General features: G+C 40.8%; 1 protein-coding gene across 2 annotated transcripts in view; it reads right to left on the reverse strand.

Annotated features, from left to right (window-relative positions):
• Positions 1-14340, reverse strand: part of CWF19L2 (CWF19 like cell cycle control factor 2) — a 149792-nt gene that overhangs the window by 112789 nt on the left and 22663 nt on the right. For both annotated transcript variants that reach the window (XM_007077678.3, XM_042957516.1), the window contains exons 6-7: positions 11785-11878; positions 3276-3391 (exon numbers count right to left, since the gene is read on the reverse strand). In XM_007077678.3, the coding sequence (XP_007077740.2) occupies positions 3276-3391; positions 11785-11878 (210 nt within the window). The remainder of the gene's footprint in view (positions 1-3275; positions 3392-11784; positions 11879-14340) is intronic.

Consider the following 14340-nt stretch of genomic DNA (forward strand, 5'->3'; position numbering starts at 1 on the left):
TTTTCATACATTCTGATACCCTATGTCTTTTGGTTGGAGCATTTAGTCCATTTACATTCAGTGTTATTATATGGGTTTAGAGTCATTGTGATGTCTGTAGGTTTCATGCTTGTAGTGATGTTTCTGGTACTTTGTGGTCCTTGCAACATTTCACTTACAGAATCCCCCTTAGGATCTCTTGTAGGGCTGGCTTAGTGGTGATGAATTCCATCAGTTTTTGTTTGTTTGGGAAAATCTTTATCTCTCCTTCTATTCTGAATGACAGACTTGCTGGGTAAAGGATTCTCGGCTCCATATTTTTTCTGTTCATCACAGTGAAGATTTCCTGCCATTCCTTTCTGGCCTGCCAAGTTTCAGTAGATAGGTCTGCTACTACCCTTATGTGTCTACCTTTGTAAGTCAGGGCCTGTTTATCCCTAGTGCTTTCAGAATTCTCTCTTTATCCTTGTATTTTGCCAGTTTCACTATGATATGTCGTGCAGAAGATCGATTGAAGTTACGTCTGAACAGAGTTCTCTGTGCCTCTTGGATTTCAATGCCTTTTTCCTTCCCCAGATCAGGGAAGTTCTCAGCTTTGATTTGTTCAAATACACCTTCAGCCCCTTTCTCTCTCTCTTCCTCCTCTGGAATCCCTATTATACGGATATTATTGCGTTTCATTGCATCACTTAGTTCTCAAATTCTCCCCTCATACTCCTGGATTTTTTTTATCTTTTTCTCAGCTTCCTCTTTTTCCATAATTTTATCTTCTAATTCACCTATTCTCTCCTCTGCCTCTTCAATCCATGCTATGGCCACCTCCTTTTCATTTTGCCCCTCATTTATACCATTTTTTAGCTCCTCATAACTATTTCTTAGTCCCTTGATCTCTGTAGCAATAGATTCTCTGCTGTCCTCTATGCTTTTTTCAAGCCCAGCGATTAATTCTATGACTATTATTCTAAATTCTTGTTCCGTTATATTGCTTAAATCAGTTTTCATCAATTTGTTAGCTGTCGCTACTTCCTGGAGTTTCTTTTGAGAAGATTTCTTCCATTTTATCATTTTGGGTAGTTCCTGCAGTGGCTCCAAACTGTAGGGCACTTCCCCTGTGCTGTCTTGAGTAACTTGTGCTGGTGGGTGGGGCCAGAGTCAGACCCGATGTCTGACTCCAGCCCTCCGCTGGGGCCACAGACTGGTGTGTACCTTATCCTCCCCTTTCCGAGGGGCAGTACTTGCTGTGGAGTGGAGTGGCCCCTGTCTGGACTGCTTGCACACTACCAGGCTTGTGGTGCTTCTTGTATGGGACCTGGCCAAGGGCATATTAGCTGGGATGGATCCGCAAGGTGCACAGGGGCGGGAGGGGCAGGCTTAGCTCGCTTTGCCATGGGTGGTCCGCTGTGGGAGGGGCCCTGCAGCACTGGGAGGCAGGCAGGCAGACCCGTCGGAGGGATGGATCCACAGAAGCACAGCCTTGGGTGTTTGCGCGGTGCAAACAAGTTCGGTGACGGGAACTGGTTCCCTTTGGGATTTCTGCTGGGGGATGGACGAGGGAGATGGCGCTTCTGAGTGCCTTTGTTCCCCGCAGAGCTGAGCTCTGTCTTCCAGGGCTCAACAACTCTCCCTTCGGTTGTCCTCCAGCCCTCCCGCTCTCTGAGCAGAGCTGTTGACTTACAACATTCCAGATGTTAAGTCCCGCTGGCTGTCAGAACACACTCCGTCCAGCCCCTCTGCTTTTGCAAGTCAGAATTCGGGGGCTCTGCCTTGCAGGGCGGGCTGCCCCTCCACCGCCCCGGCTCCCTCCCGCCAGTCCGTGGAGCGCGCACCGCCTCTCCGCCCTTCCTACCCTCTTCCGTGGGCCTCTCGTCTATGCTTGGCTCCGGAGAGTCCATTCTGCTAGTCTTCTGGCGGTTTTCTGGGTTATTTAGGCAGATGTGGGTGGAATCTAAGTGATCCGCAGGACGCGGTGAGACCAGCGTCCTCCTACACCACCATCTTCCTCTATCTTCACAAGCATTCTTTTTTTAAAAAAAAAAGATGATTTGGGGGTTCCCCGGGTGGCTCAGCTGGTTGAGCCTCGGACTTTGGCTCAGGTTTTGATCTCCAGTTTGTCAGGGCAGAGCCTGCTTTGGAAGATCTGTCCCCTTCTCTCTTTGCCTCTCCCCCATTGGCACTATCGCAAAAATAAACAAACATTAAAAAAAAAAAAAAAAAAAAATCTCCCGGCCACTGCCTGGCTCAGTGGGTTAAGCGGCTGACTTTGGCTCAGGTGGTGATCTGAAAGGTAAGTTCAAGCCCCACACTGGGATTGCTGCTGTCAGCATGGAGCCTGCTTCAGATGCTAGGATCCTCTGTCCCCTTCTCAGCCCCCTCCCCGCTCATGTTTTCTCTCAAAAATAAATAAAACATTTTTTTAAAATCTCCAGAATAAATATGATTTTTCTCTCACTTTTTTTTTACTTGCCCATATTTTTGAAATCTTACTACTTTCTACATCTGCTTTTGCTAGAAATTAAAAAAGAAAAGGGCATTACTAACAACTGAAATAGAAAGATTATCCACACTTGGTAAATGGGGGAGCTGGTTCTAAAATATCATGTGTGCACACACACTCTCTCTTTAAAAAGAAAGCAGGGGCGCCTGGGTGGCTCAGTCGGTTAAGCGGCCGACTTCAGCTCAGGTCATGATCTCGCAGTCCGTGAGTTCTAGCCCCGCATCGGGCTCTGTGCTGACAGCTCAGAGCCTGGAGCCTGCTTCAGATTCTGTGTCTCCCTCTCTCTGACCCTCCCCCGTTCATGCTCTGTCTCTCCCTGTCTCAAAAATAAATGTTAAAATAAATAAATAAATAAATAAATAAATAATAAAAAATAAATAAAAAGAAAGCAAAAAAACAAAAAACAAGAACAAAAAAAAAACTTGTATTTTAAAACTCTGGAAAATAAAATCTCTGGAATAAAGAAAAACTCTGAAATACACCAAAATTTCAACAGCGCTTATCTCAAGAGGCATATTGGGGGATTTCCTGCATTATTTAAATTCTCTCACAATGAGAAAATGTTATTTTTAGATTAAACACACACACTTAAGTTTTATGTTCATCATATCAATAAAAATATGCTACAGAAGTTTACACAATTAAAAAAAGGCAGAAAATGGCTTCAGCAGTAGACAGAGTTGAGATTTAATACCCATTTAATTCAAAAGAGCTTCATGGCACAAAACACTGACAAAGTTACAGACATTATTTCTCATATAACTTTGAATATAATACATATCTCCTTAATGCCAGTACTCACCCCATATCTTTCAGCCACAATGTCTTCAAAACGTCTGTTCTGTTTCTCAGCTTGTTCCTTCATTCTCTGGTAAGACTTCCTCAGCCAGCTCAATCCACCATCTTCTACCACTGAAACTAAATTCCAATACTAAATGTCAGTTATACTTTTCATGTAGTTATAACAGAATTAATATTGCTTCTCTAATAATTTCTTAAAGTATAAGTTATTCTTCCTTGAACATAAAAGAACCATAAGTGCATTTAAAATTCAACACATTATAGGGGCGCCTGGGTGGCGCAGTCGGTTAAGCGTCCGACTTCAGCCGGGTCACGATCTCGCGGTCCGTGAGTTCGAGCCCCACGTCGGGCTCTGGGCTGATGGCTCGGAGCCTGGAGCCCGTTTCCGATTCTGTGTCTCCCTCTCTCTCTGACCCTCCCCCGTTCATGCTCTGTCTCTCTCTGTCCCAAAATAAAAAACGTTGAAAAAATAAAAATAAAAAAAAAATAAAATTCAACATATTATTTATGTACCTATATATGCAAGGTATATATTTTAGGGACCGAGGAAGGCAAAAATTAAACTATCCTCAAAAAAAGTGCAATCTAAAAGTATAAAGATAAAAGGATATAAACAGTAACAATAAAGATAATATGTAGTAAAAATTACACAAAGGTAAAGAATTATACAACAATGAGAGATGGATTATTTCTAAATGGAAGGTCACGTAAAATTTAAAGATCAGGCTTAAAACAAGGAGCTGGATGTCCACAAACAAAGATAAAAGCAGGGAGGGCATGCCCAGAAATAAAGGATGAAAGCACACACACAGAAGAGGAGAAAGTTACCTCAGAAACAAAACAAAGAACAAATGAGGAAATTACAGAAGAGAATACTGAAAGGCAAATCAAAACAAATTATTCCATTATAGTCATGACTGCCAGCTATGAAAATCTGAATGCCTTCAACAAACTTTATTAAGCTGCTTGTATTTCCTTCTACACACATCACACTTTTATGTGCATAAAGAAATCGAATCACTTAAGTCAAAATTCTGTTCCTGATTTTTCTTGTCCAAAAATAGGATGGCTTTAGATCATCCCAGTTCTACAATCAACATAAACACACACAAAACCCAAAAGACATGTGTAAAAATCATAAATAGTGGAAAAGTCTGCAGTAATCCCAGCCTAGAAAACAACCCAAATGTCCACCATTAGTAACATGGGTAAACAGCATAAATTGTGACATATTCCTAAAATACACAGCAATGGAAATCAATGACTACAACAGTGCATAACATGGGTGATTCTGAAAATGGGAACACAGGAAGCAGGAAACCAAAGGGAACACGGTACTTACTATGGGATTCCAGGGAAAATGGACTTTGGTGCTAGAAACCAAAGCAGTGGCTATTCTGACAGGAGCACAGGGACCAGAAGCGCCACAAGGCAGCTTGTGGGATGCTAAAGATGTTCTGTTTCTCAAAAGGTGTGCTGATTACACGGGTATTTTCACTTGGAGTAATGGTCAGACTGTACACTTAACGATTTGCATACTTTTCTGTATGTGTTAGACTTTACTAAAAAGTTTAAAGGGAAAAAAAAGACTTTTCAATCCTCTGACTGTAGTCTCACTCAAATCTCAAAAATCTATCTTTGTTAAGCAATCTCTTCTAAGAAAAGAAGTCTCTCTTTACAGATCTAAAATACTGCGTACTTCGAAACCTAGATGTCCAGTTAACTCAATGATTCACTTTTCTTTCAAGTTTATTTTGCTCTTACTCCTTTTTTATTTTATACAATGTATGAGTTCGAAATTAACAATGCAATTACTCAAGGAAGTTAGTCTAAATCCTCAATTTACACGAGGATAAGAGAAACCCATTATCAATAATACCTATATTAACATCCCAGTTACACAATTAAGTTTATTTCAAAGAATTATCTACGAAACTGAAAAAATGCTGATGGGCAGAGTGAAGACAAGATTTCCTTAACAATCACCAGTATATTAACACAGTTCAGAGAAAAAAAGCTCAGAGAAAAAGGAAGACTTTTATTCCTCTGTGTTAACATTTACCAAGAAACTCAAACAAGAAAAAAAACTTTTCAGGGCGCCTGGGTGGGTCAGTCAGTTAGGCATCCGGCTTTGGCTCTGGTCATGATCTCGCAGTTTGTGAGTTCGAGCCCCGCGTCCGGCTCTGTGCTGACAGCTCAGACCATGGAGCCTGCTTCGGATTCTATGTCTCCCGGTCTCTCGGCCCCTCCCATGCTCATGCTCTGTCTCTCTCTCTCTCTCAATAACGTTAATAAACGTTAAAAAAATCTTTTTCTCTAAAAAGAATAAACCTTTCAATGAATTCAGGTATGAGTAAGACTCACAATTTTAGAAATATTTATACAATAATATCATCTTTAGGGGCGCCTGGGTGGCGTCCAACTTCAGCTCAGGTCATGATCTCACGGTTCTTGAGATTGAGCCCCACATCGGGCTCTGTGCTGACAGCTCGGAGCCTAGAGCCTGCTTCAGATCCTGTGTCTCCCTTTCTTTCTGCCCCTCCCCTATTCACACTCTGTCTCTCTCTCTCTCTCTCTCTCTCCTTCAAAAATATATAAACATTAAAAAAATTATTCAATAATATTACATCTTTAGTTGATTGTATGTTCTATTTCAATAGTCTTATTAATCTTATAATTAGAGATGACAATAATGAAATATTTTTAACAGTAAAAATCACCAAATATTTTAAAAACAAATAAAAAATACCAATTTGCAGCACCATCTATCATGAAATTCATTCTAACAAACATTTAGTGAATATTTACTATAAATATGAAAATGTGTTAAACACAGTAGGAAGTAAAAAATAAATAAAACATAGTCGCTATCCTTTATGCAGAGATAAAGATATATCAAATAATTATAATAAACTCACGGTATACAACATATATACACCTATATCTGAGGTCAAAATGTAAGAGACTAAAAGTATATGCTTCCATCATAATTAAAGGTTATTTGGTATACGCAAAACACAACCAAATGAATCCAAGCTCCATTCCCCACATTTCTCATAAGACAAATATAAAAACAGCAACAAACAAAATATCAGGAGACCAAGATATTAACCTCAGTGTTCCTATAAACTAGTTGTAAGATCTTAACCAAGTCACTGACTGAATCGTTGCTTCTTCATCTGTATTACAGGGCAGTTTTGATTTAAACTGCCTATGAAATTTCTCCCAACTCAGAAGATTCTAAAAGTCAAAAAAAAAGAGGGGAAAACATCCTGGAAAGAACAAAAATACATGAGAACAGTTTGTAAGCAAGAATGTCTACTAATTCCATGGTAACACATCCAGTCCTGTAGTGAAGAATCCAGAGCAACTCAACGTGGGCCAGCAATCAGAAGACCTGGTCCCAGGACCACCCCTCTGACTAGAGGAACGACCCGGCCACTCTGAGCCTTACTGTCCTGCGCTGTAACATTCAGGACAATAACACCTACTCTGCTACCTTCACGCGGTTGTTACGAAAATGAGCTCACGTGTAAATGTGCCGCAGGTACTTTAAAACTGTACAAATATTCCCACTGCTACAATATGGTTAAAAATAATTTTGTATGAACGCTGAAAACAGGTTACTTACTTGTCCACTTAATTTTTTCTAAGGGGAAAAGATCAAAACTAATGAACTGATTTTTGAAAACATGGCACCTCAATCACTACCAAAACAAACCGTTGAAAACTTCATTTTCCCAAAACATTTCATCATAAGGGCAAGTATTTGCCACTGTCATCATTATTTTACTGTATCCCAGATATTTTGCTGGAAGATCTCCTCCCTGGATCCTCACAGCACCCACCTAAGACCGGCCACCATGTTCCCGGGGTGATGGCACCAACAAGGCAAGTGATAAACTTCCTGTGCGGGTCCAAGGAGTAGGACATGCAGGTGCTGAGCAGTCCTAGCTGGTTGGCCCCGCACTGAGAGGCACACCTGTTCCAGTGCACCTGGCGCCACACCGCGCTCCCATGGGGGTGCCCTGGGCACCTTGCCCGAGACCTGCCGCAGTGGGCGGGGCTGGGCGCTTCTCTAGACTCACAAATACGGTGGTATGGGAAGCCCCCTTGCTAGCTGGCCTTGAAGGTCCGCTCAAAGGCAGCACCGACAACCTCTGATTCTGGACTTCCTGTGGGATTCCCACTGGTTTCCATTTGTATTCTACCCACGCTGCCCTGGATGCCTTGAGAGGTCACTTCGCCTTTCCAGTGGCAAAACGGCGTGCTACCTCTTAAAAACAAAAGCCACAGTAAATGCATCTCAGCTGGGTATTGACAACCTCTCTCGACCAGAAAAGGATGCAGAGCTGTAAGAGAAGATAACGTGAGTGCATACTTGCCTCAGTTCACTGATGAAGATTCTGAAGGAAGTGACTCCTGACCAGCCCAAGCCAGAAAACTGATCCAGAATCAAAGCTTAAGTATCAGGGTCAGGCCTTATTGCTATCTTCAGCAACAGGTGCTGTCTGATCAATTCTCAAGCAAGACTGGCTTCAAAAATGAATGGGAAATGTGGTTTATTATGATTACCCCTAGGTGGATTTTCCAAATGATTTGTGAAGCTATTTCTAGACGATGTGAAACTAAGGAGCCTTCTGTCCAGGTTTTATAGTTATTTGCCTTAAGAATTTACTGGAGCTTGTCAATTTCACAAATACTTATTTCTGAAAACAACTTTTACTGAAAATTTAGGTTGATTAAGAGGTGATGTCCCGTGAATGTTCTGATATAAAGATGCACTGTTTTTAAAAAATAGAGTTGTATTTAACATTGACTACTATTATTCCTACACAGAATGGGTATTATGTATATGTAAAGACTGAGAAACCTTTTTTTTCTTACATAAAATACAGGTACATACATATTCTGTAGGTAATATTCAATAAGTTAACTGGATAATATACCATTTCCTTTCTATTTTCATTTCCAAACTGAGCTTAACTGGGTAATAATGGAAGGAATGATAAAACATCAAACATTCACCAAGATGCTGTTTTTCATATTTTGTTTCACATAGCACTTTGGCTCAGCGGCCTGTCACGTTATTCACTTGGGAAAGGTATTGTACTAGCCACTGGGGATAAAAGGTAAGCAAAACAGCCACCCTATCAGCACAGAGCTCATAATCTCATTACAGATGGACATTCAAATAACCACATGAGTCCATGTAACATTGCTACTGTAATAGTAAGGGTCTTGAAGTGGACACAGAGCTAGCACACACAGCAGGGAACAGCCTGGTCCGGGGGTCAGGGACAGCCTCGCAGAGGATGTCGCAGCAGTGATGTGAAAGAGGAGTAGGGGCTCTTTAGGTAATGGAGGGGAAACCTGTGCAAAGGCCCTTAGGCCCTTCAAAGAAGGCTGCAGGAACTGCACCACTGGCCAGAAAGCAGAGGGTGCAAGGAATCACTGGCCTCCAGAAGGGTGTTTGTTCTTACCCCCAAGAACAATGGGAAGCCCTTGAAGAATGTCACAGGAGGAGGCCTATGACAGGATTGGTTTTACTTCTGTAGGACCTGCTTATGGTCGTCTTGGGGAGTATGGGCTACAGGGGTAGCAAGCAGATCACCGAAGAGCAGGCAAGAGCAGAATCAAGAGATAGCACAGCCAAGTGGTCGTGCAGAGAAAGGCAGACTTGGTTCAGGTACAGACGACAAACTTTTAATTCTTTCCATCTTATACTACATAAAGGACATTCCCCTTTAAAAATATTTCGAGCGAGAAAATTCTGATTAGCTTTATACTTTTGAGATGCAAAATCTGGTTCCACACGCAAGGGTGAAGCCTTGGCAACTAACACCACCACAAAAACTCTTACTTTCCGCCCCTAAAGAATGGGACCTGATGACTTAATACCATACTGAATCAGCCTAGGGTTTTTATTGTGTGCGGGTACGTCCTTATGCGGCTATTTTTCGCAGCTTCAGGATTTGCCAATTTGGCAGAAAATTAAATGCATGAACTTGACACCAAGTTAAACTGGCTGGTTTCAAATAGTTTTTTTTCTTTTTTTCCAAATACAAAATACATGCTTACTCTAGAAAAAAATCCAGGCATAGATGTATGACCAAATAGAGGATGAAAGTACACTTCTGTCTCCAGCTTTGAGAGGCACAGAACAGCATGCTGGGAAGTGAGCGGGCTCTGGAGCCAAACTATTTGGATTCAAACTGTGGTTTGGATACTTACTAGCCATGAACTTGAGGAATTTACTTAAACTCTTACTGTAAAACAGGGATTAAAAACTAGGGCTGTAACTCTTGACTACAGAGAACACAATGATGGTCACCAGAGGGGAGGTGAGTGGGGCAGGGGGATGGGGAAAGCAGGTGACGGGGATTAAGGATGCACTTGCACTGATGAGCACCGGGGGATGTGCCCAAGTGTCGAATCACTATATTGTACACCTGAAACTAGTATTACTCTATGTTAGGCAAGTGAATTTAAATAAAAACTTTTTTAAAAATGAGTAAACTGGACTCAGAGAAGTCAAGAAACATTCCCCAATCACAAAGCAGTAAGTGGAAATGCCAAAATTCCAATCTCAAGTAGCCTAACTCCAAAATCTGAGTCCTTAACTCTAACACTATGTGACCAACAAACACAACTCCCTAATATTAAAGTTACAACACTTTTCGGTGCCTAACCATTTCAGCCTTACCACTGGTCTAAACAGAATGACTACACTATCTGCATATGTGGTAAAACCCACAGATCATTTAAAACTTAATTTTAACTCAAGGGTGCCTTGGTGTCTCAGGAGGTTAAGCATCTCACTTCCGCTCGGGTCATGATCTCATTGCTTTCGAGTTCCAGCCCCGCAATGGGCTCTGTGCTGACAACTCTGAGCCTGGAACCTGCTTCGGATTCTGTGTCTCCCTCTCTCTCTGCTCCTCCCCTGCTTGCGCGCTTTCTCTCTCTCTCTCAAAAATACATACACATTAAAAAAAGTTTTTAATTTAATTTCAACTCTGGGATCTGAACGTCTGACAGAGAGAAGCTTTCTGTCATTTTCTTCCTTCTAAATAATACAGGAAAGGGGAGCAGTGAAAGCATATATGAAGAGGAAAGAAAAAGGCTTTCCAAAAGCTTCATATTAGGTCGTTTTTCTCCTAGCGTCTTTGATTATGCTGTTTCAACTGAAAGATACCACGTAAGGTAGAACTTTGAGTCTCCCACACTCAAGAAGTTAAGAACCTATTGACTGCAAAAAACCCAAAGATTAAGTCTGTCAATTCTAAGTTTTCCCCAGAGATGAATTTATTGACTGCCCTCTGACAAGAGTGCTGGTAAAAGCCTGGATCGTAAAATTAGCCCAACACAGTAATGGTTCAGGAAGCTAACTTACTGCCCTACGCTTTCGCTTTTAAGTGTCTAAAAAAAAAAAAAAGTATCTCAAAGAGATTCCTGTGTGACTACACTTCCTATGATATAACCCAGCAGAGACATTTCTACCAGTGCTGAAAGGCAATAAAGAAAATGCTACAATTACTAATAACTTCAGCAAAACTGCTAAAGAAAAAAATACAAATGAAACTGGAAGGGGGCTCTAGGGACATCTCTACATAAAGTATAAGAAGAATTTTTATGAATGGCCACAATAAAAATAAAAGATATAACAAAAAGCAGGAACGTATTCTGGTAAACCACTAAGATGAAAAGATAACACCCCAACTTACAATGCCACTATCTGTACACTGGGTTAATTGTATTTGAATGAACTTTTCATGGAGGTGTCAACGAACACTTAATTGGCATAAAAATACTTTTAAAATTATGGTATCAAGTGTGATTATGTGACACTTAAATATTTTGTCTCCATCTGTTGGAAAATAACAGCACTATCCAAGGTAAATAACAAGTTTTATGAATGCTGGCAAAGTAGGAATTTCTAAAGAACATATGAAATCACATCTTTAATATTTATACGTTATTTTCATAAAAGTTCAGACATACCGCTTTTTTATATTTTGTTACGGGATGTAACAACCCAAAGCATTATTATATCCTCACAAAATCATACTTTGTATTAATCCATTCAAAACAGACACTGAAATATGAAAACATTATCAAATATAAAAATATAGATTTAATCAATTTCCTCCCCAACATATATAATTAACATAATCAATCTTTCCAGGTACTAAATTTAAACAAGGCCTCAAAAGACCACACACATTTTATTTACTTTGTCCTATGTAATCTGAACCTTCAATAATAATCCATAGAGGCTCATAATATGAAACCACCGGATTCCACATCAGATGATCAGTAAACTTACAGTTGTTTTTCAAATACAGAAATAAGCACAGATAATTACAGACTTAAAACCACCTCACTACACAGAAACACGCGATATTTAAATAATCAGATCTTCCCAATCTACCAACAAACTCTGGTCATTCCCATAGGAATACCAAGTTACAAGAAACGCCTGTGTGGCTACAACCAAAATGTAGAGATACCTTTAGTAACTGATGACACGTTACAGTCTTCTGGGGGAAGACCTGTACCACCATCTTTCCAGTATGGATTCAGTTCTCTTTCCAGCAGTCTGGACTAGAACAAAACGTTTTCAGAGGTCATAATTTTTTTAAAAAGCCGCCATAAAATACATTAATCAATAATATATGAGACTCAGTTAACAATTATAAACCTGGACAAATAATTAAAACACTCCTAAGACACACTCTTCTGCAACTTGCAAAAATAATGCCTAAATTAACATTCGTCCAATGCTTCCAATGAACGCCTACTATGAATCAAAACTGTGGTAGATGCAGAAGATATAATAATCTGCCTAACTCATCCCTTGCTAGATTAGGAGATAGTGAGGAATGGAGACAATTAACAAGTAACTGACAAGTGTTTTGAGGATGAGGTGCAGAGTGCTATAGCCACACATTACTTAAACCCCTCTCACACTGGCAAATCAAAGACTTCCTAGAGGAAGTAGTACATGCAGTCTGAGACCTAAAGAGGAGCAGGGATTAGCCAAATCCTCTTTTGTGGGGGAAGAAGGCATAGAGATACTCCAGCGAGGAGTAGCAGCATATTTATAGAACCCTAGAGGAAACAGAAAACATAATACTTCCAAGGAACTTAAAAGAATTGAGACTGTCTAAAACCTAGAAGCATAAGTGAGTAGTGATAAGACATTAGGTTGTAGAATAATCAGGGACAAGGGCCACATGAGCCAGTTGAAACTGCTACTGGGCTCTCATAGCAGGGCGGTGGTGAATCATGGAAGTGATTGGCTTTGAATTACACCAAGAGCAAACTGGGCTCAGAGTAGAGGAAAGAGTACAGGAAAGCACGATCAGAGGCAGGAATCCAGTCAGACAACTGTGGTAATAATCAACAAAGAGACGACAGTAGCCCTGTCGCAAACCAAGTGCCTTCCGCGTCCCAAGCACGGTGGCCGGCCCTGGGGTTGCAATGAAGAAGCCAGAGTCCTTTCCACCAAAGAAAGGACCGTCTAGAGAAAGGAGAGAGACAATTAAGCAATTCCAATACAGGAAGTGCTATGAAGGTAAAGGGTGCTATAGAACCACATACAAGGGGTACCTGACTTGACCTGAGGAGGCCAGAAAATGTTTCCCAGGACTAACAACAATTATTAGAATTAATAATGGCAACTAGATGGAGAAGAATGAAGAGAGTTCAATGTCAGTTTCTAGTAAATGAGCCAACCATATTATTGAAAACAAAAAATGGTGAATAAAACTTTTTTAAAGCTTTTAAAATACATTCATGAGTTGACAAAAAAAGTAGAGAATCTTCAAAGTACAAAATTTAAGTTCAAGGTTAACGTGGAAGGCTAGGCAAAAACATAAGAATTTGACTTCTTAGAGTAGTTTGTACCAAAAAAATAATAAAAATTAAAAAAAGATTCTGGGGGCGCCTGGGTGGCTCCGTTGGTTGGGCGTCTGACTTCAGCTCAGGTCATGGTCTCACGGTTGGTGGGTTCGAGCCCAGCAACGGGCTCTGTGCTGACAGCTCAGAGCCTGGAGCCTGCTTCTGATTCTGTGTCTCCCTCTCACTCGGCCCCTACCCCAACTCATGCTCTGTTTCTCTCTGTCTCAAAAATAAATGAACATAAAAAAAAAAAAAAAAAAAAAAAAAGATTCTGTCACCTCCCTTGTTAGACTACTACAAAATCTCAAAGCATCTAAAATCAAGGTGTTTCTTCCAGTGGTCTTGTGCAGACACTCAAAGATCCACATCAAAGTCTCAAAAGAATACAAAAGCCTGACAGCATGAAGCCTGCTTAGGATATTTTGTCTCCTGCTCTCTCTGCCCCTCCCCCGCTTGCTCTCTATCTCTCTCTCAAAATAAATAAAAATAAACTTAAAAAAAAAAAAAAAAAAAAAACAAGGGAGGCACCTGGGTGGCTCAGTAGGTTAAGCATCCAACTTCGGCTCAGGTCATGATCTCAACAGTTTGTGGGTTTGAGCCCCACATCGAGCTCTGTGCTGACAGCTCAGAGCCTACTTGGGATTCTCTCTCTTGCTCTCTCTGTCCCTCCTCCAGTCACACTCTCTCTTTCTCTCTCAAAACAAATAAATATTAAAAAGAAAAAACAATGAAATGCCATCTCTCACTATTAATTAGCATGACGAAAATTTACAAGTCTGACAATACAGATGCTCAGGACGGTAAAGAAACGCACACTGTCAGGGCAGCGTAAGCGACTATCTACACAGGACAGGTGAGTACCTTATAACCTGGCAACAACTCTTCTAGGTGTGCACCAAGGAGAAGTCCACACAAGGACCTTCGTCTAGCACTGTGTGTAACACTGAAAAACAGCAACCAATGCCAATGTCCACAGATAACCACAAGAAACGGACAGCTACAGAATGGCACAGTTAGATGACGAAAGACTGCACGGTGATTAGAAGGAATGAACCAAAATATGAATCAATCGCCAAAACACACTCAGGCCTTCAAGTCAAAATGGCCTATAAAGGTTCCATTCACTCATCACAACCTCCCTGCTCAGGACAAACAGAAAAGAA

This window comes from Panthera tigris, chromosome D1, assembly GCF_018350195.1.
Source record: "Panthera tigris isolate Pti1 chromosome D1, P.tigris_Pti1_mat1.1, whole genome shotgun sequence".
Classification (NCBI taxonomy): Eukaryota; Metazoa; Chordata; class Mammalia; order Carnivora; family Felidae; genus Panthera; species Panthera tigris.